The 27,891-nt window shown below is 41.9% G+C and overlaps 2 protein-coding genes across 7 annotated transcripts; both read left to right on the top strand.

The window, feature by feature from the left end:
- The first annotated feature begins 683 nt into the window (after positions 1-683).
- LOC133488602 (collagen alpha-1(XXVIII) chain-like) lies at positions 684-23,417 on the top strand. 6 transcript variants are annotated; one of them, XR_009791699.1, is made up of 39 exons: positions 684-865; positions 947-1,103; positions 1,597-2,171; positions 3,394-3,414; positions 3,494-3,556; positions 4,384-4,437; positions 4,552-4,596; positions 4,719-4,745; positions 4,960-5,004; positions 5,128-5,172; positions 5,434-5,487; positions 6,832-6,900; positions 7,510-7,578; positions 9,576-9,644; positions 10,519-10,587; positions 11,391-11,459; positions 11,541-11,609; positions 11,710-11,778; positions 11,869-11,940; positions 12,770-12,838; positions 12,925-12,996; positions 13,153-13,221; positions 13,339-13,407; positions 13,644-13,712; positions 14,016-14,084; positions 14,352-14,420; positions 15,090-15,158; positions 15,255-15,323; positions 15,395-15,475; positions 15,558-15,593; positions 15,684-15,720; positions 16,038-16,595; positions 17,337-17,590; positions 17,678-17,858; positions 19,449-19,643; positions 19,733-19,818; positions 21,418-21,599; positions 23,196-23,294; positions 23,386-23,417. XR_009791699.1 is itself a non-coding variant. In XM_061796673.1 (36 exons), the coding sequence occupies exons 1-36, from the start codon at positions 863-865 to the stop codon at positions 19,738-19,740; spliced, it is 3,618 nt and encodes a 1,205-aa protein (XP_061652657.1). In that variant the 5' UTR covers positions 684-862; the 3' UTR covers positions 19,741-21,324. The 6 variants fall into 6 exon arrangements, 3 of the variants coding, with proteins under 3 accessions (XP_061652657.1, XP_061652678.1, XP_061652688.1); XR_009791698.1 differs by lacking the exon at positions 23,386-23,417 and having other exon boundaries at positions 23,169-23,287; XR_009791696.1 differs by lacking the exons at positions 23,196-23,294; positions 23,386-23,417 and having other exon boundaries at positions 21,418-23,146.
- LOC133488617 (kelch-like protein 41b) lies at positions 23,276-27,693 on the top strand. The gene is made up of 7 exons (XM_061796712.1): positions 23,276-23,294; positions 23,386-24,584; positions 25,103-25,260; positions 25,424-25,531; positions 26,663-26,848; positions 26,922-27,068; positions 27,150-27,693. Exons 2-7 carry the CDS (start codon positions 23,475-23,477, stop codon positions 27,259-27,261), a joined length of 1,821 nt encoding a protein of 606 aa, XP_061652696.1. The 5' UTR covers positions 23,276-23,294; positions 23,386-23,474; the 3' UTR covers positions 27,262-27,693.
- The last annotated feature ends 198 nt before the right edge of the window (positions 27,694-27,891 follow it).

The following is a 27,891-nucleotide window of genomic DNA, read 5'->3' as shown; positions in this document are numbered from 1 at the left end:
TCATACAATCGACAACATGTGACTACATATGATGCTTTTGGCCTTGAATCAGATTTTAGTTATTACTTAATTTAAAAAAAATGTGCAGAGTTGAACTGCGCTTGCAATCTTGGTAATAAGTGCCTATTGTCTCATTTCCACCTGGCAGCATCAGTAAACAGTGAGCATTATTATCATAATAATGAACCAAAGTAGAGCAGCACAGTGGAAGATTGGTTAGTACAGACGCCTCACAGTTCTGGAGTTAGAATCTTGGCGCTGGCCTTCATGTGTGGAGTTTGCAGGTTATCCCCACGCTTCTGTATGTGTGTGCGTGTGTGTGTTTGTGCTTCTCACTCAATGTCAGCTGGGATAGGCTCCAGCTCACTATTGACTACTGCTTAGTATTGTTAGCAGTGACATGAGTAATCCTTATTTTAGCTGTACTGTACATATTCAGTGACAATTTATTACTAGTATTCCCTGGAGTTTTCAGTTATTTGAGGTGAGATGAACACACAAATAAATGAAGTTATTGTATGCTATCTAAAAGTACCAAAGCCCTCATTGGCCTTTTTGAGAGTGTCTTGAGGTGCCTCGCCAGGTCCCCTCCCAGAAATGGGAGTGGGTGAGCTCAGAAAAAGGGCTGGTCTTTTGTTCACTTACTGCACCTTTTTAGAAAGGCTCAAATGTGAAAACCTCAATACGTGCATGGTCTTGGTCAGACGCAAACCAGCGCCATTTAGCCCTGGAGTAGGACGCTCGATGCTGTGGACATGGAACCTAACAAATTGTGAATGTAGACATTCTCCAACTTATTAGCACCTTTTGTCTCCTATGGTCATTTCTTTAGTTGTTCACCTTGGAGACTGATAGCATCCACATGGTGAGTTCAGCTTGTTACAGCTTGTTCTCAGACGGTATTCAACTTTTTTTAATGGTTAAATGTAATATCTTGCCATTCAAGGACACCATGCTGCTGGTGCTCTCAGTGCACTGGCTTCTGCTCCCGTGGGGGCTGCAGTGTGTTTGGGCACAGGACTATAGAGGATATGAAGAGGTGGTGACTTCCAAAAGGAGTAACAGGCAATATACATCCAATTATGTGCCAAATAATGGCAAATGTAAGTCCGAATTAACTCTTTTTTTTTTAGATTGTTTTAATGTAGTGAAATCAAGTTAAAAAAGTGAATTAATGAAACTCATGAACCCCTTTTTAAGAGTGTTTTGCAAACTTCAAAAAATGTGAAATGTAAATTGTAAGGTAGTGCAATCATGTGATTAAACCCGAAAAAAAGTAACAATAAGGGTTTTTTGGGGGGGTGGTTAACATTTAGATTTTCCAAACATTTATATATTTAGGCTAGAAAATGGCACAGCAGATTGCAGAACTTTAAATTAAAAAATTTTAGGACGATTATAATATATCATTCTCTGTTTTGACTGACCACTTAAGTTTCCATGCTCACTAAGGGCAGTTATTTGTGTTGCATTTAAAAAACAAACAAACAAAAAAAGCCCTGTACTGAGCTGAAGATGAATGTTAAACAGTAATGTCATATTGTAAAAGTGGTACTAAGGTATTAATAATGACTCCAGATTACTTTCTCTTCTCAGCACTTACGGATGAAGCCTGCAGTCTGGAATTAGCCTTTTTGATCGACAGCTCCGAGAGTGCCAAAGACAATCATGCCCAGGAGAAACAGTTTGCATCAGAAGTGACCGAGCGACTGCAGGGCCTCCGCCTGCAGAGCGGCCGCAGCCTCGTCACCCGCTCGGCTCTCCTTCAGTACAGTAGCCACGTCATCATAGAGCAGACCTTTAACCAGTGGCAGGGTCCCGACAGCTTCAAGGCCCGCATTGCTCCCATGACATATATCGGCCATGGCACCTACACCACCTACGCCATCACAAACCTCACACGCATCTACCTGGAAGAGTCGGCTCCCAGCAGCATCAAGGTGGCCATTCTGCTCTTTGACGGTATCTCGCACCCCAGGAACCCAGACATATCTTCAGCCGTGGCTGATGCCAAGAACCAGGGCATCCGCTTTTTCACCGTCGGAATTACTCCTGAAGCCAAGGAGTCTGCCAATATTGCCCAGCTGCGGCTAATTGCAAGCTCGCCAGACTCCCGCTACCTTCATAACCTGCAAGACAGAGGCATTGTGGAAAAAGTCATCAGAGAGATTGTGAGTAAATATATACTGGAATGTAGCCGAAAGCAGATGGTCAGAATTAGAATCTATTGTTTTGCTTTTCTTTGAACATGCCACTCTACTTTATCCACAATAATCAAAGCCAAATGGCTCACATGTTGTTGTTGTTTTCAATGTTTCTGAAAGCATCTAAGATATGAAGAAACGTTTTTGGACATCTGACCATTGCATGAATGAAGTACAAAGTACAAATGAAGGCACTGTCATTTTGGGACAGAAACGGGCACTCGGAATACTGCAATAATGAAATCACAGGGGTTTCAGTAGCTAACTTTTGTGCAGCTGGCATGGGCTCAATCCCCACTCACTCAATCCCCGTTCCCACTGACTATCCAGGTTTACCACACAGTGTACTATACAAAATGATCTTTGTATGGTCACTGGTGTAGTGATTCATTTGTCTGACATCCGTGCACTCAGCGTGGGTTCAGTTCCCACTCAGTGATGGCGTAAATCTGAATAGTCGTCAGACCCTATGTGTCCTATGACTGACAGGTGACCAGTCCAGGGTGTATAGTCTGCAAAAGTCATCTTGGATTGGCTCGCTGTGACAATGAATAGGATAAGAGGTGGAGTGTTTGTATGTTGGTGAACAAAGATTCAGGGGACAACTAAGGAGTATAGCCCAACCTCTGATTGATTAATTGAGATAAATTCCCCAGTATTCAGCGTTTAGGATCCCTATAGCTTGGTATAGCTGCAGAATGTAAATCACTCCCTCACTGCATTTCAGTTAGATGGAAGGCATCTTTGGGCATGTGGGCTAGTTCTAAGAAAATCACAGTTGCATTGCTAATTTTATGAGTAAAGTGTACTGCAATGCAACATCTGGTAGCTGCAAACATGTACCCCATTAAATGTCGGGAGGAAAACTATGTGTAATAGAAAGAGGACATGAGCAAGAATGAGCATGTACACCAGATCCTTCAGACGACTCAAGAAAATAGTTGACAGCACTGTCTAGTAAGGATTTCAGATGATATAGGTGGCACACATCCACACAATGATAAGGGCCAACCTTGTGGACCCATAATTGCTTGCATCTTTGTACTAAGCATTGTTGACAGCATCACTGTGTCACCTGACAGCAAATTTCAGTATTGAAAGATCCTCTGCGTAATTAGCTACATCACCTGATTAATCATGGTGTGTTAGCTCCAATGTTAATGTCTCCCCCCCGCCCCCTTCTCTGCAGACCACACTGGCAGAGGAAGGGGTAAGTCCTAACACTCACGACTTAATTTGTTTTCCTGAATGCCCCCTCTAACTGTCTCTGACCTCACCTGTGCTTTAAGTGTCCACTTGTGCAGAGCCTGTGTGCATGTGAGAAGGGTGAGCGGGGGCCCAGCGGCCCAGCTGTAAGTATTCACCTTACACACTGCAACATAAAACACCAATGAGTTTCCCTTTTGGCTCTTTTCTTTATTGAGACTTTGCAGACAAAGACACATGCTGATGCCAACTAGCAATATAATTCAAAGTTTGGAGGGAATCGTGTGGTTCGGAGAGACTCCCTACAGCAGTGAGAATGTTGTGCATTCTTTGCTAACTTTATTGAGAACAGGCTTAAACAAATATTTACTCGGGCAAATAGAGCAGTGAAGTCATGTTCTGGTAATTCACAACCATATGAGTTCACATTTCATGTGCATTTGTTTCATCTTGGCTTTCTTCATTTGCCAAAAGTGATTACATGAGACTCAGCCACATAGAGATGCTTGACTGATGTATTCTTCAAGGAGTAATTACTCTTTTAAACCCAATACTCAGAGCAAACGCTGTTTCATGTCAAGGCGGCAGGCCTGCGCTGAGGAAAGGATGAAGAATCAACCCACAACAACAACTCTCTCACTCTCACTCTCACAAATCAGCACAAAAATACTTGGCTTCAGACCTTCTTACAGGTCAAAACTTTAAGAGAAACGTCATGGCAAGGTCAAAGCTGTGAAACATCAAATACCTTAATTTTGCTTTGATTGTCTCCAAACAATAAGGTCTCAGAAATCAATTTGCAAGTAATACATCGTAAGGCCTTGCCAAATGCTCATACAGAGCGATAACTCATTGACTTAAAAAAAACAAACAGATTTTTTAATTTGGAAATATTGAAAATCTCAGCTATTTTTTTTTTTACTTCCAAATCAGCAATTAAAAAAAATTATTTCATTGCTCACTTTCTGTGCAGGGCAAGAAGGGCCGTCCTGGAGAGGATGGCATCCCAGGACTAAAGGGACACAAGGTGCTGCCCATCCATTAACTTCTCTCCTGTTTTTATCAGTGCCTACGGAATCTATGATCAGTCCTGAGTTCTTACAATCTTGTAATCCTAATTCCAAATCCTTCTTTTTTTAAGGGTGAGGCTGGGCTCAGCGGACTTCCAGGTCGAGAAGGTGCTGAGGTGAGCTCTGGCTTTGATTTTTGATTTTTTTTTTTTAAATCAAGGCTTGCAATGTAAGAAATCCTGAGTAAGAAGTGGAGTACATACCATGGTTTCTTAACAAGGTTGTTTGGTTCACACAGGGCAGACCAGGATCCAAAGGGGAGCAGGTATACTCTACAAACAACTATGACGAAATGTTTTCATCTTGTTATCATCCCGCCTGAAGGTATCTTTAGTTACTTCACTTGCCTAGGACTTCAACCAAAATGCTCCCGATTGCATTAAGTCTTGGCTTGGATGTCCAAATAAATGATTTATTAAACTTGATGTTCTCATGCTATTCCATTTCATGTCTGGACTTCTTGTTTTATTCTCTTTCAGGGGGAGAGAGGAGAGTGTGGCTCACCTGGAATTAAGGGAGACAGAGTATGTTGTTCCCGGATTGTTTCAACGATTCAATCTCGGACCGTTTACAGTATATTGATTCTAAATGAACAGTTTTTGATCGGTCGTTGCTATTAATAATAGCAAACTTTCTCTGTTTAACAGGGTCCTGAAGGGTCCATTGGCCCCAGGGGGAATCGTGGGCTTCAGGTAAAAGTCAACGTTAGACAAGACAAAAGCAGATTTATTTATTTGCTTCATTAATCTCTTTCCAGTTGGTACTAAACAAAGTCACAATTTTGGTTAAGTCAAATTAATAAGTACTAACACAAAAAATGTGTTGTTGTTTTTTCTCTGTTCTACCATCCTTTAAATGTGATGTGGTGTTAAGTTCAGTTGTGTTTCATGTAACGCTACAATAGGTTTCAATGCCACTATCCCATTGTGATCATGAATTTATTCACCTTCCAGGGTTTGCCTGGTCCTCCTGGTGATGTTGGACCTGAAGGTGTGATTGGTAAAAAAGTACGTAATTTATTGAGGATTTCAAGGCACAGACCAGGAATATGCAATACTGGAGGCATATTGAAGATCAAAATGCAAGCACAGTAAATGTTTACACTTGAACCTTACCAAGCATACAAAATTTCATCTGTCAATCAATTGTATTGGAGGCGCTCAGGGACTGAGCTGTAAATCATCATCCAGCAGCTCTTCTGCTTGTATTTATCAATGACGTCACATCATGTCCAACTTGATATTTCCGCTCTCCACTCCAAGAGAATTGATCAAAACTCACATTCGATTGCAAAACCCGATGTGATGCATGCATAAACTCTGTCCCTTTCTGGTTGGAATATTCAGTTTTATAATGGCGTCAGTGGGTCCGTGTCAGTGAACTCATTAGCACAGAAAAATTGCCCAACAGTGTTATTTGTGTTTCTAACAATTTACTAAAGAGGAATTCCCCAAATTGCCCAAAAAAAACTGAAATACCATCATTGCAGACGAGAAAGACGCCACAAAACCTGACTAGCTCATCTGTAAGGACTTTCGAACCAGAGGGTGACGATTGAAGTCTTGCAGCAGACAAAATGTAAGAATGGCAATTAGTTGTTGAAGAGTTGCTTGTCTGCTTCTTGACAAATGTCAAGGTGCCCTTGAGCAAGGCACCAACCCCACTCTATCTCTCCTTACACCACTGCGTGTGTGTGTGTGTGAGGTCCTCCACCAAGCATGTGTTTAAAAACAGTGACTTTGGAACCTGATGTGCTGCATATTCATCGCCATGAGAACATACACCATGAAGACAAATCTCTAAATTAGAAATATTTACCAATCCACGTATCTAAACTGAAAATGGAAAGAATTTGCCATGCATTGTAGTTCTTCAAAGGAAAACCCGCTAACTCATCAGTTGATTACATATTGTAACACTTTTTCCATAGAGTGAATGAATGACCCCTCTTAAGTATCACATCTACTATGACCTTGTCATCCAATTTGTGTGTTCTCTACTTTCTGAGCCCCCAGCTGTGTTTTGTAACTGCCAATTGCGCGACAAGCCTGCACTCCACCTCCACTATTCACTACTTCATTATTTTTGGAAGAATGCGTCTGTTGATTGTATGCCTGTCGTCCCGTATCACCTGAATAGCAGACTAATGTTGAGGTTTAAGCGTTGTTCCAACTTGTCTGGAAAAGCCAGGGAAAGAACTCAGAATTCATTTCCACTCTTTACGTCTCTCGTGAGACATGAAATTATGCAAAATATATGGATGTTAATGATGTTAGTGTTATATTTCAAATGTCCATTAATGTCCAAGTGATTCCACAAATCCAATTCACTTAATGTCTTTCTTTCCATAGGGGGAACGAGGACTTCGTGGCCCACCTGGAATCCAAGGGGAAACAGGAATCGGGCTCCCAGGACAAAAGGTTAAACTCTCCATTAATTCCTGTATGCGATATTCGCAGTCATTTCCATCAACTTGCATTACATTTAAAGACCAGCAGGGGGCAATCTGTCATGTTTCATCAAATTCATCCATACATTCCAGTGGCAGGATGCCCCTTATCAGAGGTCATCAACATGGTGTTCACTGGCAGCCTCCAAGGACTACATTAGTGCCCTGGGGGCCTGTTCTAAAAATAGCTCACCAGTGATGGACTATTGAGAATTCCTAGTAATGTTGGAGAAGTGATCATTTGAAAATGTAAACACTTGCAGCTATTTACAGTAATCAAATGTTGCATATTGATATTTACCTGTTTCCTACCTTATCAAATTCTAATTATTGTGAGAAATCATTAACATGTTCACTGTCATCACAGATGAAAATAATTAATTATTGTATAATGTAATTAAAGGTAATTTAAGTACCTGTAAATATCGCACACAAGCACAGGGCCAACATAAAAACTCTACACAGAAAGGCCTGAGCCGAGACTCGAACCCAGACCTTTTGACTGTAGGCAAGAATTGGAACCACATTCTCCATTTAAAAAGGATGTATTTGATTTACTTGTTTGTGCTCAACTCAACAGGGTAATGTCGGTCTCCAGGGGCAACCAGGGCCAATAGGTCCAGTGGGCCTTGGTGAGCCTGGACCACTGGTGAGTAATAAAAACAAATTAACAAAAAAACAAAACAAAAAAAAACATCCCACACAAAGAACGGAAATGTTGGCAGCTTACTAAGCCACTCCATCAATAAGGTTATGTTTTTATCAGAATTTTTCAAGTCTCTCTTTCTTTTCATTTCGACCACAGGAACGTTTGTCACCAGGACATTTTGTCTAAATTTTGTTCTGAATGGGTAATATTTCTAACATGTTTTACAAGTGCCCAGCTATTTGCATATTCCCTAACTCATTGTCATGATTCAAATTATTTTGCTTCATGCTATGAGATGTAGGTCCTCTAGCCGCTTGGCCAAATAGTGGGTATACATTTTGATCATGAAAATCTACACATTAATGACTTCATTATAATTAGAAATGTCATCAAACAAACCCCAATTCCAATGAAGTTGGGATGTTGTGTCAAAAGTAAAAAACTCAGAATAACAGGATTTGCAAATCCTTTACAACCTGTATTCAATTGAATACACTACAAACATCCATCCATCCATTCATTCTCTGAGCCGCTTCTCCTCACAAGGGTTGCGGGAGTGCTGGAGCCTATCCAAGCTATCATCGGGCAGGAGGCGGGGTACACCCTGAACTGGTCGCCAGCCAATCGCAGGGCACATCTAAACAAACAACCTGGGCCTGACCCCACCTCTTGGGTGGGTGGGGTAGGGCCCAGCAGTGCAGGCGCAGCAATTACACATCACTTCTGAAGGTTATTGTGCATGCGAGACGGTGTCAATTCCCTTGCATGTGTGCACAGATACTCACCTCTGGGACTTCGTTTGGTGTGGGGCCACTCACTCATTGCGATAAATAATTCATAACTATGCGAACATCCTGGGTATCCCCTTACTTGCACTCTGTTTCTAAAGATGTTTCGAATTTACATAGCCACTCCCACCACACTGCAGTTGTACAGATGGGTCCACGACCTCTGTCCTGCATTCTTTCCCTCCTGTCCTTGTCCTGTCCAGCCCTATCCTATATTGTCCTGTCCTTCCTTCACTGTGTGTAGCACTACATCCTCATACAACAATTGAATCTAATGTGTCATTGTACTCGGAATTTACTTTCCTTATCTTTATTACAGCTAGTGTCCTGTTTTTTGTTGTCTTCTCTTCCTACTGTATATTATTTAGTTATCTTTTCACTGTCTCTTCTGTCACTCCCCTTTAAAACTTTCTTCTGTCCGACTGAAATTTTCAATAAGAATCCATCAGAATACGAAGAACCACAGTGGCATCTTAAAAACTGTGGCACAGTAAAACTATTCCAGCAGAAAAGGAATGCAGACTCCCCTTTCTGTTTGACCTAGCAGCCGAACAGGACAAAAAATAAATAAAATTAAATGAACTGAGCCTTTCAGGGATGCTCCTTTTATACCCAATCATGACACTTACCTGTTTCCAATTAGCCTTTTCACCTGTGGCGTGTTCCAAACAGGTGTTTTTTGATCATTCCTCAACTTCCCCAGTCTTTTGTTGCCCCTGACACAGCTTTTTGGGAATGTGTTGCAGGCATCAAATTCAATATAAGAGAATATTTGCAAAAACAAAGAAAACAAAACAATAACGTTCATCAGTTTGAACATTAAATATTATTTGATACATTTTACAAGATGTGCTAACTTCCTTGGAATTTAAAGTGTTAGCGTGCTCTAAGTTCTAATACGTATGTCTGAATCATTGCACATCAGACGAGGTTGTAAATCATGGTGCCCGCGCAGTTTCCTTATACAATGCGCCCCCTTGCATCCAAAATAAATTCCATCCATGAAAACCTCATTTGTTCTCTGATTTAGCAGATGAAAATTTTTTGAAGCCTGAAGGTCAGCACTCTAGCTTGAACATTTCTCATGTTAAATACATTTTTGGGAGGAAATGTTGGTTCTAAAACGTTCTACAAACATGACATTATCCAGAAAAGTAAGTGAGAAAACTGTATCTCCTGCAGCTGTTTATACTGATTTGTTGTGTTCAGGGGCCTCAAGGGCCACAAGGAATCCAAGGAGAAAGGGGGCCTTTGGGAGAAGGTCTCCCTGGCCCAAAGGTATGTAATCTGACCTTTATGGAATAGGCTTTATTTTGTTCCATTAATCCATCCAGAATTGATGTCATGCATGAATTTGCAACTCAACTATATTCACTGCCTTGAGCCAAGACCCAGATCCCAAGGTGCTATGGCAGAAGGTTGATGACAAATAAGTTTTCAAGCGCTAATTACGAAAAGCCCTTCTGGTAATTTATATTCAGAAGAGCAACATGCCTGCCATTGGCTCAACATAAGACCTGCCCATTGATTGTGCTAACTGGACGGTGTGAGCTTGCAGCAGCCATGTGAACAGATTCCATGACTGTCAACAGACATCTTGAGACAATATGGTGTGACACATGAGCTAGCTGGTGTTTAGTCCTGTGTATAGTAGAATTATTAGTCCGACAGACCAGGCAGTGTACTGTGCATCATGAAATTGTACCATTTTTTGCTCGTAAACTCTTTTAGCCATTGAATAAATAAAGTTGCAGAGAATCAATCTGTACTGTATATACATTTAGGCTTATAGAAAGTAAACTAAGATGTTGAGTGCCTTAGCAAAACCCCTCGTCATTGTTCTAAATGACGCTGGAATGTATTCCCTCAGTGAAGACTTGATGATGGACTCACAGATGGTGTTTTCATTCTAAAGCAATCTTTACGTGACTGAACAAGCTGCTGATTCACAGCAGCTCTGAGCAGAATTACATTTCTTCCCACACATTAGTGCCTCAGGTGGCAGGATAATATAAGAGGGTCATCATTATAAATTAAATCAACATCTTAGCAACTACCTCTTTGAGGAGATTAGCTTTGACTGTCTTTATGCTCACATGTTCTTTTCATATATTTATATTCCATGGACTAACTTCTTTTTCACTACTCATAGGGGGAGCGAGGCTTGGAGGGGCCCCGGGGGCCCAGAGGACTATCGGGTATTGGAATTAAAGGAGGCAAGGTACAGTAAAGACGTGAAAAGGTCATAAATAAGAAGTCTGGTTGAGAAGGTTTCACAAAGGCATGAAGATAAAGTTGGGACTACATTCATGAGTTGGCATCCACAACTAAATGACCTTTCTGGGGGGTTCTATACTGTATAGGCAAAGGACAAGGGCAGGTGATGAATGGAGCTAAAAGTTTGGACAGCAGTGGAGAAGCTTCACTGTTTCAAACTGATAAATGTGGGAAAGTTGGATTAGTTGCATTTCCAGCGGTTCTAAATGTGTTCTCCAGTGATCTCCATATACTTTACAGTGACATATGCAATACACTTGATATTTCTATTTGTCAGATGTGCTAAAAAAAAAAAAAATTATTTCATGGTGACCCATTTTTGGCACACATAATCGCTTGTTTCTTTGTGTGTAGTGATTTTAACATTTAATTGTACTGGTTCCCTAATGTACAATATTTTTTGATAGGTATTATATTGATTAAGATGTATTCATATATAAATACGGTTATGTACCTGCATGCTTTTTGATATTACTGGATGCATATTATTTGGTCGTTTGTTTGGGCCATGCCATACTACTGTTCAAAGTTTTGTGGAAATCAATTAAGTAGTGTTGTGTCTTCCTGTGTAAACCTATGCTTAACATGCTAAAAAAACCACAGGATTACACAAAAAAGAAAGATTTCCACAAGATTTTGTGAAGGGGTTGTTCATGGGCCAGTCAATATTTGAGTATAACACATGAAGTGTCATGCAACCTACCGACATTTCCATGCTGGTGTCATTACTGACTTGTGTTCTTATAGGGGGAGTTTGGTCCTCCGGGTCCTGCAGGCCTCGTCGGCCTACCAGGTCTCGGCATCCAGGGTGAGAAGGCAAGTCAATGTCACACTGTATTGTGTACTTTTATCACAATTGCAACTCTCAGATTATGCTCATAAATCACCCCATTACAGGGCATTGAAGGTCCGAGAGGGCCACGAGGGCTACGTGGACCACCGGGAGAAGGCCTACCTGGACCCAAGGTGTGGTCAACAAATCAGACAAAAAATGAAAACTGTCAAAAGAATCACAATTTAGACCACCGGCCACTCTGTACTGATCATATTTTCCTGTCTAAATCAGGGAGAACAGGGGTTCCCGGGTGATGTTGGCTCTCCAGGAGAGAGAGGACTGGGAGAACATGGAGATAAGGTGTGTGTGATGATCACATTGCAGCAATGATTCCATTAAAGTCTCACATGATGCAAAACATTTCCAATGAGTAAAATGACATGTCCTCAGGGTGAGCAAGGATCACCAGGAATATCGGGGTTACCTGGTTTGCCAGGGGAGGATGGAGCGCCTGGACAGAAAGTAATGTTTAGCGTTGTATTGCTTTAGTCTCTGAGGAATCTAAAATACAGTTAGGCCCAAAGATTATTCATGTTTTTGCCTTCATACACCACCACAATGGCTTTGATTATTGTTATGGCTTTGTATTTTGAGGGCTATTTATTGAAAAATTCAGGTGGACAGGTTTTAAAAGGGAGTGACAGTGAAATAACTAAATCAAAATAACAGAAGACAGGACTCTAGCTGTAAGAAAATCTAAGCAAAAGAAGTTATTTTATGCATAATAAAATGTCTAATTGGATTCGTGTTCTGGGCACTGCTGCCCTATAGCCAGACCCCCTTCGAAAAAAAAGAGGTATGAGTGTGATGCAATAAAAAAACCTGGGGGAGGACAGGGCTGAGGAGCCAAACCTCTTTGACCAGGAAACAGCACTGACGCTCTGAATCCACCGCCTGCACCCCCTCCCCCACACCAGCGCCCCAAGAAACCCTGAGTACGCCCAGACGTGACTAGTGAAAAATATTTCACTCAAATGTATTTTGACGAAGATTCACTATACAATAAATACCAAATTTCTGTGTGATGAAGTTAGTGTTTTGCCCTGAAGTCAGCAGGAATTAGCCTCCAGCTCCATGCAGCCCTGAACAGGATTAGCAGTCTAGAAAATGGATGAAAGGGTGGGTATTTTGGGGGTAAAACTTCTCAAATTAATCAATTGTCTTGATGATTTTTTTTCTGGATCTATTGTTGTGGTGTATCAAGGCATATTTATAAAAATTCTGTCATTGTCTCGATACTTCTGGACCTAAGTGTAGATTTTGTCATGGAGGACATGTTCTGTGACTTCAGGGTGAGCCAGGAGCTCCAGGCCTGAGGGGCCCGGAGGGGTCACCTGGGACTGGAACACAGGGTGAAAAGGTAAAAAAGTTCTCTTAATTTGTCGTTGGACCTTGTTGACCTTTCCATAATTAATTCATCACTGTATTGTCCATTTGACCATTAAGGGTGACCAAGGTCAAAGGGGAATAAGAGGCCTGACTGGGCCACCTGGCATTAGTGGCCCATTAGGACCCAAGGTGAGGATTTGTTTCGCTGTCATTGGAATACACTTCCAAATGGACAGTTTCAGTACTGCAACGACAGATAAAGTATTTATAATTGCATGAATGGTGGTGGAATGACAAGCAAAACATATTTACCTTCTTTTGTTTTGTCATCATTAAATTATTAAGGGTGAACCAGGGTCACAAGGCAGGGTGGGTTTACCTGGTCTACCAGGACGCTTTGTAATGGGACCCAAGGTAAGTTCTGTTTCAAAAGCCAGAATGCTTGTTTATAAAGGCTGTGAAAAGAGAGACAAGATGATACTGAAGTCAGCAGTTAGTTCCCACTAACACGAGCTGTAACTTGTGTTCTAGGGTGATGTTGGTCCAAATGGCCCTCCTGGTCCGGTTGGGGAGACCGGCTATGGGCTTCCCGGTCCAAAGGTGAAACCTCACTTGCTTGTACTCTATGCTTAATTTCTACTTTACAACAAGCAGGTTCTATACACAAATTACTGTAAGGATGAACCACTCTGCACTTGAGCAGATTGAACTTGAATGTAAAAAATAGCAACACCATGCATCTTGTTGTGCTTCCTTTTCACCACCATCAATCTACCATAAATGAAAAGCATCTTTTCCATGGATTGACTTGTACGCACTGTATCCATGTACCATAGGGTGACCATGGAGATCTAGGCCCTGCCGGTCCATTTGGCCAAAAAGGAGAAGGCTATCCCGGCCCGATGGTGATTTACACATGGACTTGTCTGTCTGCACATAAACCTGTATACCTCCACTATTTATCTTCTTCCCAACTTGTTGCATCCTCCAGCCTTTAACATGCCACTTAATCATTGATTGCCCAACATTTTGCTAGCTGCTTTGAGATATGAACCAGAATTAGTTGGCTAAAATCAAAGTTAAGTAAATACAGTAAGGACATCAAGAGCCGCTGCAGTTCCAATGATGACCTCTGGTGGTACAAAACGTCTGACAGGATATGTAATCCCTGGCGTGTTAGTGATAGTTTCATGTTTTGTATTGCTCAGGGGCCCCCTGGTCTACCTGGGCTTCCAGGAGAACCCGGCCCTGAAGGGATAGGTTTACCTGGTCCAAAGGTGAGGGCTTTTATAACATGCAAGACATTCAAAATTCAATGGGAAAGTAAATATTACTTAAAAAAAAATCATGAAGGCATTTACTGTGATAGATAAAGACATAGTCTGGTTGTCTATTTCAAAGTAATGTTTGAATCTGAAGATGAATAACAAATACTGCAATGAGGCATTTGCTTTCAGAAGATTTTTTTATGATTTTACTGTATTAATTGGAAATTGCTTTGCTCCTGTCGCACATCTGTCTTTACTGGGTCTTCGTTGCTTTAGGGGGATATTGGTTTCCGAGGGCTGCTTGGTTTACCGGGATCTCCAGGTGAAGGACTCCCGGGACCTCAGGTACGTTTTTAAATTTGAAACAATCTTTGTCCAACATATTTAGAAAAATGATGCACAACCTGGTCTCAGTGTATCTGACATCTTTTTGTAACATTTTAGCTCTAGTTAGTGAGCGTAAGGTTCAATTTATGTATTTAGGTTATTCATGTTATTTAGGTTAATTATACGTCTGATTAGATGCTTGGCTTAGGAAGCCTAACAGATGTAACATACATATGCCTTCAAATATCCCCTCCAGAATTCCTCCAGGTTCTAGACCTGCATTTTTGCAGATTGTATCAGCAGCAGGAACATGTAAAAACAAAAATACATTTTTATAACTATTATATCATAGAAAAGGAAACAGCAGCGCTGCCAACCTATAGAATTTCACTTCAATTTGTCCAAATTTGTCTGAATTTCACATTTTTCTAAATTTTGTCAAGAACATTACCTTGTGGCAGTCCTAATCATAATTGTTAATAAATTATGGCATCAGTATTTGTCATTTTAATGTTTCATTTTAATGACAGACAAAGTTGCAGCCTGAATCAAAGTACCAGTATATGAGATTTTGATGTTCCATCATCAAAAATATCTTTGGATTAATTTGCATTTTGCCAATTCTGTTTTCAACCCCAGTAACAAATCAAAAAGATGTGACTCTACCCTGTATACTCCGTACTGCAGGGTCATCCTGGGCGACCGGGCCCCCTGGGGCCAGTGGGGCCACCAGGAGTAGGAGTCCAGGGACCAAAGGTAGATTATTATTTGTTGTCTCAGTCATAGTCCCCCAATTGCCTGTAAAAAATGAAAACTTTTTATTTTCTTTGTTTGTCCATGTAATTTTTATAGGGTGAACAGGGGATCCAGGGTGTGACAGGACCAAGGGGGCCTGCTGGAGAAGGCTTTCCTGGAGCTAAAGTGCTTGCAATCTTGGACTTTTAAAATGTAATACAGTTATTCTGTTGCTGAGATTGTGGAGTTTGTGACAGGGTGACCGTGGTTCGGCAGGGGAGAGGGGCCTGAAGGGCTTCACGGGAGATATGGGTGACCCAGGGAACCCAGGGCAACCCGTGAGTACAATTTGTTTGCAAAGCTGCTCATTATAAATGAACCTAACCATGTGTCAGTACTAAAGTTCTTTTCTCATCAAAGGGTCAATCTGGTGTCAAAGGAGAAGCAGGTCTCACAGTGAGTCTCTCTTTTTCATCCTGTTTATCTTTGGATGCAAATGCTAATCTAATCTATGGGGGTGTTGAGTGAGTTGTGTATTTATTACAGAGGGAGGACGTCATTAGATTGATCAGAGAAATTTGTGGTAAGTTGTTTGTCCAAATTATTATCAAAGCACTTATTTTACTCCACAAATTATACACTACACACAAAACGTTAGTGATCCACGGCTGAAATAAAAGTTTAACTCTGAAGGTTATATGTAGTGCCTTTTAGATTCATGATGTTTCACTCAAAAGCCAAGTATTCCTTTTTTTGTGTGAGTACAGTAGTGTATTTTCAATAATATTAGGTGCAACTGCAATTTTTGTTGTCAATGAAAGCCACCACCGGGATCAAATTCCAATACTTCCCCTTAATCTATTTGACTGTCATGTTTTCATTCTCATTTTCTTATTCCAGGATGTGGGATCAAGTGTAAGGAGAGGCCTATGGAGCTGGTGTTTGTCATTGACAGCTCAGAGAGCGTGGGTCCCGAGAACTTTGAGATCATTAAGGACTTTGTCAACGCACTGGTTGACCGAGTCACGGTGGGCCGCAACTCCACCAGGATTGGCCTGGTACTGTACAGCCTGGAGGTGAGGCTGGTGTTCAACCTGGCCCGCTATGTAACCAAACAGGACATCAAACAGGCCATTAGGAACATACAATACATGGGAGAGGGCACCTACACTGGTACGGCCATCCGCAAAGCGACCCAGGAAGCCTTTTACAGTTCACGCCTGGGAGTCAGTAAAGTTGCCATTGTTATTACGGATGGACAGGCGGACAAACGGGAGCCAGTGAAGCTCGGTATTGCCGTACGTGAAGCTCACGCGGCCAATATCGAAATGTTTGCCCTCGGTATTGTCAACACTTCGGATCCAACACAGGCAGAGTTTCTTCGGGAGCTCAACCTGATTGCATCTGATCCAGACTCCGATCACATGTTTCTTATTGATGACTTCAACACCTTACCAGGTAAAAACACAAACCATAAAGTTAAACCAGTTATCCATCATTATGAACTGTTCATCACTGATTTACGCAATTCATTCATTCATTCATTTCTTCTTAAGCAGTGGTTCGGTTATCAGTGTTAGCATAAATGTTTGGCAACGTTGACCAGAAATCCTCGTTGTTGACCTTGGAGCGGTGGTTATTTGTGTTTGGTGCCACAAGCACGCATCCTCTACAGTAATTAACAATATAATTTGGAGGCCTGCTGATGACGTGCTGCCTCTACAGGTTAAAATACAATCCAAACACTCGCGTTTTGAAACTCGGGTCTCAAAAAGTAGCCATTCCTTAGCACCGTGCTGAGTCATCATGGTAACAAAACCCAACAGTAAAGGGGGACCCTAACCCTAACCCTTCAAAAACGGCTTATGTCAGTGATAAAAGAGTGAAAAGGGTGCTGTCATTCTTGATCCTTGCTGTATTTTGACAATAGCGTGTTACAGACATGTTATTAAGACACCTGGAGCAACAAAATGTTTCATTTCAATGTCATTTGTTTTACAATTACAAAACAAACATCAGTGTATAAATCTGAATCTTAAATTAGTGAAATAATTTGATACTAGCTGCTTGTTGAGGTACCATGCAAAGCTGTAAATCGAAGTGATGATTCTTTGGAATGTGTGGCTGGCTCAGTCTAGGTGACAAATCTCACAGTGAGGGCACACAATAAGAGGTTTTTATGTTGTCGCTCTGTCGCAGCTTTGGAATCCAAGTTGGTCAGCCAGTTCTGTGAGGACGAGAATGGAGACCTTATATATAACAGACTGACTAATGTAAACAATGGCCATAGCAACAGCAGGAATGGTAACAATGGGAAGTATGCCAAAGGCGGCAGTGGGTACCAGCCTGCCAATGACTGGGAACTCCTGAACACCCGTCAGTTCAACAACCAGAACCATGGGGACAAGGTGGAGAGCATCCAGTATGGCCATGAAGGATCCAGTACAGGACAAGTATGGACAGTCATTGCAATGTAAATGTGTATAGACTATTACAGAAAGGATAAACTGTAATGAACCTTTTTTCCTTTTCGCCAATAGCAAGTTCTTCCAGGGACAACAAACTGGGGGAGAGAGCGTGGGGACACTTTTAACGATGGGAGCACAGCATTCAAACCTATTCCTTCTTCCAGAGAAGACTCTTCCTCAGTGAATGTAACATCATCATCATCAGGCGTATCTGGGAAGTATGTTCCTGCACCAAGACCAACTCTTCCCAAAGGTAGACTCTACTAATAAGATTTCAAATATTGCAGTTGGTTTCAACAGGCCATTGTTATCGCTGTAATGTAATTTTTTTGCTGCTGTCATACATCCTCACAAGTATTGAAACATGCCTCTTGACTAATTTATTAGTTTGAGAAAGGCTCTTTTCTGTTTCAGCATGACCGAGATCCAAATGCACAAAGCTAGGTCCATGGTTGAATCAGTTATTCAAAACTTTTAACATATCACAACAACAAGAATGCAGATTAAGAATGATAATGACTGGATGAGTTTGGTGTGCATTTGTGAGCCCTGACCGCTACCCCATTAAAACACCTTTGGAATTAACTAATGAGGTACAACAGAAACTGTGACATCACAAATGTTCCTCGAGATAAATGGACAAAATCAAGCTACAAATCGCTATATCTCGTAGAAAGACTTCCTATATTCTACTTCCATTTTCATGTCTCTAATTTGTGTAGCTGTGGCCACCGGTAGTGTATCGGTTTGCTGAGCTGATTGTCATGCAGTTGGCAATGCACAATTGTTTGGCGTCTGCAGTGCTCCAGCTCCCTCAGTATAATTGTGTCTCCATACAGGGAGCAGACTAGTTGGGCCTGATTGAATTGCTCCCTCTGCTGGTTGCAGCCAAATGGTAAAATCGTACGAGACGTTCAAATTTGATAGGTTTGAACACTACATACGATTTTGTTGTTGATACACACCTTTATCAATCTAATACACATGATTAAAAAAAAAAAATCTGCATGAAACTTTTTTAGAGCTTCATGCCTGGCCGGTCTGGTGTGTTCGTTTAGGTTTTATGGTGCTGTTTATTCACTAATGTTCTCAAACAAACCTCTGAGGTCGTCACCGAACAACTGAATTTATACTGTCATGAGATTACACACAGGTAGACTCTATTTACTAATTAAGTCACTTCCTAAAGTAATTGGTAGCACTAAATTTTATTTAGGGGTAGGCCTGTGGTGAAGTTCAAAAACATACATAAAGCCCATTCCTCATCCCAATAGTTTTGTACCATGTCATGTGTAGTCTGCATATTGTGGCTGACAAGGTGTGGTAATGAGGTGAAGCCAATCATTTTTTATGCAGGCGGCACGGTGGACGACTGGTTAGCACAGCTGCCTCACAGTTCTGAGGACCGGGGTTCAAATTCCAGCCCCACCTGTGTGGAGTTTGCATGTTCTCGCCGTGCCTGCGTGTGTTTTCTCCGGGTACTCCGGTTTCCTCCCACGTACCAAAAACATGCGTGGTAGGTTGATTGAAGACGCTGAATTGCCCGTAGGTGCGAATGGTTGTTTGTTTCTATGTGCCCTGCGATTGACTGGCGACCAGTTCAGGGTGTACCCCGCCTCTTGCCCGAAGATAGCTGGGATAGGCTCCAGCACGCCCGCGACCCTAGTGAGGATAAACACTACAGAAAATGGATGGATGGATTTTTGATGCATTCAAAGGTCACTGTGTCGTGATTGCTCATCCAAGAGCAGTGCAGACCTCTCTCAGTTGCAATTTGCTGGACAGGTCAACAACAGATGGTAAAGAGCTTTTTCACTGACTTGTCTCATCATGTTTTATGTAGAGACCGCAACCTTGGACCCTCGCTGTGCCTTGGCTCTAGATCAGGGCTTGTGCCGCGAATACGTCATCCGCTGGTACTATGACAAGCAGGCCAATGCATGTGCTCAGTTTTGGTTCGGAGGCTGCAGCGGTAACAAGAACCGCTTTGACACAGAGGAGGAATGCAAGAAGACTTGTGTGGAAACCACATCTACTGGTACAATACAATTATAAAAGTAGTCCTGAAGTCAGTTTTTGGTTGTCTGTTTCACAGTTTTGTTTTTCTCTTATGTTTTGTTGTTTTAGGAAGCTGAGTGAAGGCACTGTATAGATTCTGAATTTGCTTCAGAGTCCAACATTTTTCATCACTCCTACTCAGGAACAGAGGCCGGGTATTTCTTCTCCCCATGGGACCAGATTTATTTTTTTCATAGTCTCTGTGTGAAGCTGCAAATCACAGTATTTGCTTAAAACATGAGTAAGCAATACACTGTGGAAACGAAGCCCCTCACGATACCGTAGTTTTAGCAAAATATAAATTCCTGATCTTGAACATTTATTTACTAGTTTCTGCATTCAAGTGCCTTTGGAAAAAAAAAAACTTGACATTGTTTCATATATCATTGTAAAAGCAGATTTTTTTTTATTGGATGTTTACACACGCGAACGTACGCACACTCACACGTGCACACACTCGCACGCGCACAAACACACATCCATACACACACTTGAATTCACTGCCTCCTACTGGGCAATTGTCAACAAGGTCATGGGGGAGCAGGGGTGGTCAGTGATATAATAAAACGTAAGTAGACAGGCTATAGCGTTTGTCCTAGCTGTGTCTGTACATGCTGCTCTTCAGTGTACTATGAACATATGGAAGAAAATGTGTGCTTTAAATAAAAACTAACTCCACTAATAAGCAACCAATTTCCTGCTAAGGACTGTATGACAATGACTTTTCTATCAAGAAGGTTGGAACAGACCAATTGAACCTTTTTAGGAGAGAAAATGTTGGTCTTCTTCATTCATAGTATTTAATTGAAGCTTTCTTTGTCCCAGTTGAATTCAAGCTTTAAGCGTCAGGTATTTGGGTGCACCAATTACTTGAATGAGCTGCATAGTTGCTTTTTGTTGCCGTTACTTGTTTTAGGCATGACAGATATCTGATCAGGGCGCATGTTCCACAGTACTTAGAACAAGGGGACTGTCAATTGGATGGAGCCAGTTTAACTGTGAACAGATAAGTAAAGAATTTTTGCATCCAGGAGTAAATAGTTTTCTGGAATCCAAACAAAATATACTCACTAGTAGAGTCTTTGTTTCAGCTGAGAAATATATTTTAAAGAATTATCTTAAAATCCCTAGAGATTCACATTTTTAAGAATTAAATTACAATCCTTTAATATTCTACCAGGACTGATTGATACATTCGCCTGTTGAACTCCCTGCAGTTCTGTCTGTGTGGTGGCACAGCTTTCTTCAACAGACTCCGCACTTCCCTTCTGCTTAAATTACATGTGAGATACTCCTCGACTAGTGGCGTATGCAGTCTGATCTATCTTTAGGACTATCCACTGGATAAATGTTACCTAACTCCACACACTCCTCACACACTTTCAGCCTAAAGGAAGAACAGAGAAATCCAGGATGCCCTTGATCCAGTCAAATCAGCAGTTGGTTTCAATGAAAAATACATTCACTGCCTTAGTTTGTGCATTTGAACAGTTTGTTGGACAAAAAACGTGTACCATAGTGAAAGAGTAGTTGGGGCAATGCTTATTGGATGTGTGCTTATGTGGTGGTCACCTGTTAGTGCTCACAGCTGCTGCACACCAATTGCACTGCTTCATTTTTGGAACGCTTTGTAATGATCTGTCCCACCCGACTAATGATAAGTAGTCATTTGAAACTTGCATTGGTGGACCATTAATGCAATGTAATGATCAACCATTACAACGTCTTCTTTTCCTTTCGGCTTGTCCCTTTAGGGGTCGCCACAGCGCGTCATCCTTTTCCATGTAAGCCTATCTCCTGCATCCTCCTCTCGAACACCAACTGCCCTCATGTCTTCCCTCACGACATTCCACTTCTTCGACTTCGACCCACAGTAGCTGAATTTCCACCGGCGCCGGTGGCGGACGTTGTTAACCCGGGGGCCACGACCGATCTGGTATGGAATTCTTTGGATGAACGCTCATATTTGTTTGGCAAAGTTTTAAGCCGGATGCCCTTCCTCACGCAACCCTCTGCATTTATCCGAGCTTGGGACCGGCCTACAGTTTGCACTGACTTGTGCCCCCCATAGGGCTGCATTAATGATCAACCATTGGATATATCAGTGCTTAGTTTTTCAAACATAAGGATCTGCTCTGGTTCTTGTTAAACATCATAATTAACGCATTATTTTGCACGGGGACTATTGGCTTTTGATAGATTTTGATGGTCATTCCTGATGCTCATTCCATCACACATGCCTGAAATTTTGTGATTAACACACCTGCGTTATTCACAAATAAATTAAGGAAACTATTACCCCCAGTTTGCAAAATTAAAAAAGAATGAGATGTTCTTTTTTTTTAGGGGTTCTTTTACCTCTCCACAAAGTTTAAAATAAATTGAATGGTATTTGCATAATCATGCAAATGTATAAACAGCAATAAAAACAACCTCATTGACAGTGGTGTTAATGTAATGTAATGATACTTAAGTTGCAGTGCATGTATTCATCAAAGATTTAAAATCTGTAAAACAAATGGCTCAATCGATAATAATGAATAATTTAGTTACATGCTAATTTGACACAAATGAGTCTGAAGCCATGCCGATAAGCATCCTTTTGTATTAGGAGCGGGACAAACTAGATACTGTGATGTATTGTACCATTGATGAGTACGATCAAGTATATATACACCAGTATCAAATATTTATACCCATGCGGTCTGATAAAGTATGTGAATCTATAATTTCCCTAATGTGCTGTGTATCAGCACTGCATATCCATCCATCCATTTTCTGAGCCACTTCTCCTCACAAGGGTCGCGGGAGTGCTGGAGCCTATCCCAGCTATCATAGGGGCAGGAGGCGGGTACACCCTGAACTGGTTGCCAGCCAATCGCAGGGCACATACAATCAAACAACCATTCGCAATCACATTCACACCTACGGGCAATTTAGAGTCTTCAATTAACCTACCATGCATGTTTTGGGGATGTGGGAGGAAACCGGAGTGCCCGGAGAAAACCCACGCAGGCACAGGGAGAACATGCAAACTCCACACAGGCGGGGCCGGGGATTGAACCCCGGTCCTCAAAACTGTGAGGCAGACGCTCTAACCAGTCACTCACCGTGCCGCTGCACTGCATATCAAAACCACAAATCAAATTGTGGTTGTGTTTAAAAGTTAAAAGTTTCTTGCTACTGAAAAAAAATATTAATTGGCCATATCCGCTTGTAAAAAGTGGGAGAAAAATCTGTTTTTTTGTATGCTGAATCTGTAAGACTGTCTATACGGTTTCCCTTCTTAATGGATATCATAATTTCTTTTTCTGATTGCTGCTTAACTGGGATATTGTCACTGTCAAAATATATGTGCTTGTATGTATGGTGAGTTACACTTTGATTCACATCCCCATTTTGTATGTAACACTGGCAGCTATAAATATATCCTTAGTCAAGTCAAGCTATTCCAGGGCTCTGACACTATTGTCTTCACTCTAATCTGGACTTGTGACACTTTGAGAGCTGAATCATGATGGCATATCCTCAGCAGCCAGTTGCTTCTTTCTGTCTGGGACAGCAGCTGCTGGCCAGTGCAAGGCTGGTGCTGCGCAGCGATTTGACGCAGGCGGATTCCTGGGGAGATGAGGTAGGCAGGGGCAACTATATTTAGAGGGGTGGCTGGATTCAATTGCAGGGTCTTCACACTGCGACACTTTTCTCTCTACTGCCCTTTCCAGCCAGGATTGAGTGCCTTAAGGACCTGTGCTCAACATCTCCGTCCTTTCTCGACAGAGCCCCGCTGCTCATCCAACATTTTCCCACCACCATGGACCCCACTGCCATCAAGGAGGAGCTGCGCCTGTTTCAGAGCACTCTGCTCCAGGACGGTCTGAAAGAGCTGCTGAATGAGAACAAGTTTGTTGATTGCACCTTGAAGGTTGGCGACCGCAGCCTCCCCTGCCATCGACTGATCATGGCCGCCTGTAGCCCTTACTTCAGAGAGATCTTCTTTACAGAAGATGGGAAGGAGGTGGAGAACACCAAAGAGGTGGTCCTGGAGGATGTCAACCCCTCAATCCTGGACATGATCATTCAGTACCTCTACTCTGCTGAGATTGACCTCACAGATGACAACATTCAGGATATAATTGCTGTTGCCAACAAATTTCAGATCCCATCGGTTTTCACTGTTTGCGTCAACTACCTACAGAAGAAGATCTCTTTGGGAAACTGCATGGCAATCTTCAGGATGGGCCTTGTGCTCAGCTGTCCCCGGCTTGCCATCGCCGCTCGCAACTTTATCGCTGACCACTTTGAGCTGCTACATAAAGACGAGGAGTTTCTCAGACTGGCAGCCCACGAACTGTTTGCCATCATTGGTGGGGATTCGCTGAATGTGGAGAAGGAGGAGGTGGTGTTTGAATCAGTCATGGGCTGGGTTCGCCACGACAAGGATAAGCGTATCAAGGTCCTGAAAGATGCTTTCAACTGTATCCGCTTCCGCCTGCTACCTGAGAAGTACTTCAAAGATAAAGTGGAGACTGATGAGATAATCAAGGCGGACCCAGAACTCCAGAAGACAATTCAAGTTATCAGAGAGGCTTTCAAGGGGAAACTGCCAGAGAAGCCCAAGAAAAAGGAAGGGGCCAATAAGGAAGGAAGCGAGGAGGAGGAGGAGGTTAGCCCGTTCCCTGGCTTTTTGAATGACAATCGTAGGCATGGTATGTACACACGGGACTTCATCCTGATGGTGAACGACTCGGCGGCGGTGGCGTACGACGTGAACGAGAACGAGTGCTTTCTGGCAGCCATGTCAGAGCAGGTGCCACGCAACCATGTCAGCCTCACGTCACAAAAGAACCAGCTCTACATAATCGGGGGTCTGTTTGTGGATGAAGAAAACAAGGATGTGCCTCTGCAATGTTACTTCTACTTGGTAGGCAGCTTTTTTATTCAACGTGTTCAACTTTTACACTTTAAGTTTACATATTGCTCGTAGATTATCAGATGGAATATGTGTGTATATTTAGCCAATGAAATGTAATTGTTTGAATGCTGGAAAACATTCACACTCATGCAATTGTGTGGCAAAAAGAATATTTTTTTTCTCAATAGGGTTACAGAAATGTTTGTTGCACTTTGGTGCTGTATATTCAGAACTGATTAGGTAACAATTCCCAAATATGGCACCATCTCAGTGTGAAATTACTGTATATTGCTCTGATGTCATCCCCACACTGCCCTAGGGGATATTTTTGCAAGTTGTTCAGTGATGACTATTATTGGCTGCATTCACACACATTTTCTGGTGCGTCTTTCACTTTACACAAAGTTAAGCCATTGGTAGAGGCTTTCTTTCCATGCCTTAATGGAGAGCAATCCTTGCACACACACTAAATGTTTCAGAAGGTTTATGTTTCCTCTAAGTTCACCCAGATACATATTTCCCTCTAGTTGGATCCGCTTGCTTCTGACTGGGTCGCCCTGCCGCCCATGCCCTCTCCAAGATGCCTTTTCAGCATTGGCGAGAGTGACAACTTGCTGTTCGCTGTGGCTGGAAAAGACCTGCAGACCAATGAGTCACTGGATTCTGTCATGTGCTACGACGTCGAGTTAGTAGATTTCTTGTTTCCTCTCCTTTAATCTTTCTAACCTTAGACATTTTAAGATTTCGTACTGACTCAAATAGATTGAGGTCATTCATTTAACCCTGATATCCTCGTAAGAGAGCACAGCACGACTGTGTTGTTTTAAATGATTTTATTCCTCCTCCAGGAAGATGAGGTGGAGTGAGACTAAGAAGCTTCCCCTCAAGATCCATGGACATGCTGTTGTTTCCCACAAGGGCCTGGTCTATTGCATTGGCGGCAAGACAGATGACAAGTGAGTATTGTGTATGTGTGTGCGTGTTTGTGCATACGTGCATGTGTATGTGCGTGAGAGCGACACAGACAATAGAAACATCATCCACTGTCATGAGATACAGCTGTTCGTCTGTTCTTTCATATCATCCTAACAGACTACTGCTCATCATAAATATGTATAATGTATACTGTAGTATTGCGCTAATGAAATGTGAATAAAGTTTGTGGTAGTAAAGATTAATTTCTTTCTGCAGCACTAACTGCAGCTGTAATGCATCAGATAAACAGAGTCTCGCAAGAAAATGTTTCTTTTAAAAGAAGTCCTTAAGTCTCAGGATTAAAAGCTTTCTGTGTATTTGCGTATTCGGCCATCAGTCGAGCACAGCAAGTGATAAGTAGGTGTCAGTTCCAGTGGAGAAATATATATACACTGTATGTGTGAAGCAGCCATCGCTGTGTCAGCGTGAAGTTTTGCTTGACAGGGTGCGCGTCATGGAAAGAGAAGCTGAAAAGCTACATATAATTAGTCCAGGAGAAATTGTATTCTTTCAGAAAGAAAGTGAGCAAAGTTCACACATATAAAGGGTAAAAAGGATAAGCCAGTGTCTAAATAATAGTACATCAACCTGAACAACATAACAGCATTACGTTGTCTTCAATATAAAACATTTCATAATAATATTTTTATTATCTGTTTGGCAGCCAGAACTCATGTGGTTCAAATGCATCATCCATTTTGAACACCTTCGTAGGTTATCAAATATGTTGCCTTGCCAAATGAAGGGCTCCATACGTGAAGCAAAATGATTAATTAAAAAAAAAAAAAGTTTTTTTTTTAAATCGTTTTGTTTTTGTACAAGGCCATGTCCTTTCACTTCAGGCCTCTAGGTGCAGCTCCATATGCTGGATCTGGTTGGTCAGTGTACCACTCTGCCCCAGTTTAGCAGACTTTAACGGCAAAATGTGAAAAGAAATTATTGTAGCGACCCTTTTATTCATATCGTTACCCAAATATACTGGATTGTTTCTCAGCACACATGCCACCCCTCCAAAACATTCCATGGAAATCAGTCATGTAGATTTTGGCCAAACCTGCAAATTGATAAACGATGAACCAAAAAGCAACAATCACAACAATATATCTCTGCAGCAAAGCTCTCAGCAAGATGTTTGTGTACAACCACAAGCAGTCGGAGTGGAGGGAGTTGGCGGCCATGAAGACGCCCAGAGCAATGTTTGGGAGTGTCATTCATGATGGCAAGATCGTCGTGGCTGGTGGGGTGAATGAGGGAGGTCTGACTGCCTCCTGTGAAATCTACAACTTTGCAACAAACAAGTAGGTACTATGTTTAACTATACTTCTAATTTATTTTCTGCTTGACCTTTTTTCTCTGATTGAATCTCACCAGGTGGGAGCCCTTCACTGAATTCCCCCAGGAGAGGAGCTCTGTCAACTTAGTGAGTACAGGCAGCGCCTTGTACGCCGTGGGCGGCTTCACCATGATTGAGATGGAGAACAAGGAGGTGGCTCCCACAGAGGTCACCGACGTCTGGCAGTAAGTCTTTATTTATAAGGCAGCACATTGCAAAAGACATGATAGTACAGAGCTCTGACTGTCCTCTTGCCCCTGTTTTAGGTACGAGAACGACAAGAAGCAGTGGAGCGGCATGCTGAGGGAGATGCGTTACGTTGCTGGTGCTTCCTGCGTGTCCATGCGCCTCAATGCAGCCAGAATGGCCAAACTGTAGACAGACGCGTAGACTTCCTATTTTCAGCATCCTTCCCATATACACCTGCCTCCCCCTCCACCCAGCTGTCTCTGAGTTGTCTCATTCTCTATGCTCATCTCTGAGTGCCTAGTTGACCTTAGACACTAAATATATTCAGATAATTTGAATCTGTACCATGAGGGCGGAGCCACCTCTGCGAAGACTCATCATCATCCCCACAGTTCCAAGGAAATATAATCTATAACTATATCTAAAGCTCTTTTCACAGCATTTTGTAAAATAAACATTTTTACCGTTTGGGATTGTGGTGACCTTGCAGACAACATAATGATGTTTCAATGCCAGTAAGGGGAGAAAAGACCAGGTGGTATTTTGTATTGCAATGTGCAACCCCAATTCCAATGAAGTTGGGACATTGTGCTAAACATAAATAAAAACAGAATACAATGATTTGCAAATCATGTTCAACCTATTTTTAATTGAATACACTACAAAGACAAGATATTTATTGTTCAAACTGATAAACTTTATTGTTTTTAATCATTAAGGTAGGTAATTTCATGGCTCCAACACGTTCCACAAAAGCTGGGACGGGGTCAAACACAAACGAGCAAACTGCGAGTGCACCTCGTTCTCCCTCAATTGAAC

Source organism: Phyllopteryx taeniolatus, chromosome 1, assembly GCF_024500385.1.
Source record: "Phyllopteryx taeniolatus isolate TA_2022b chromosome 1, UOR_Ptae_1.2, whole genome shotgun sequence".
Classification (NCBI taxonomy): domain Eukaryota; kingdom Metazoa; phylum Chordata; class Actinopteri; order Syngnathiformes; family Syngnathidae; genus Phyllopteryx; species Phyllopteryx taeniolatus.
Note: the sequence above shows the minus strand (reverse complement) of the source record. Positions and strands in the feature narration are given on the sequence as shown.

Bases quoted from the DNA above. Each gene is read 5' to 3' on its own strand.
- LOC133488617 (XM_061796712.1), top strand. From the start codon at position 23,475: ATGGACCCCACTGCCATCAAGGAGGAGCTGCGCCTGTTTCAGAGCACT. The intron at 25,261-25,423 runs GTTAGTAGATTT...TTCCTCCTCCAG, and splicing joins GTCATGTGCTACGACGTCGA to GAAGATGAGGTGGAGTGAGA. The intron at 26,849-26,921 runs GTAGGTACTATG...GAATCTCACCAG, and splicing joins TACAACTTTGCAACAAACAA to GTGGGAGCCCTTCACTGAAT.
- LOC133488602 (XM_061796673.1), top strand. The intron at 4,746-4,959 runs GTATACTCTACA...ATTCTCTTTCAG, and splicing joins CAGGATCCAAAGGGGAGCAG to GGGGAGAGAGGAGAGTGTGG. The intron at 5,005-5,127 runs GTATGTTGTTCC...TCTGTTTAACAG, and splicing joins CTGGAATTAAGGGAGACAGA to GGTCCTGAAGGGTCCATTGG.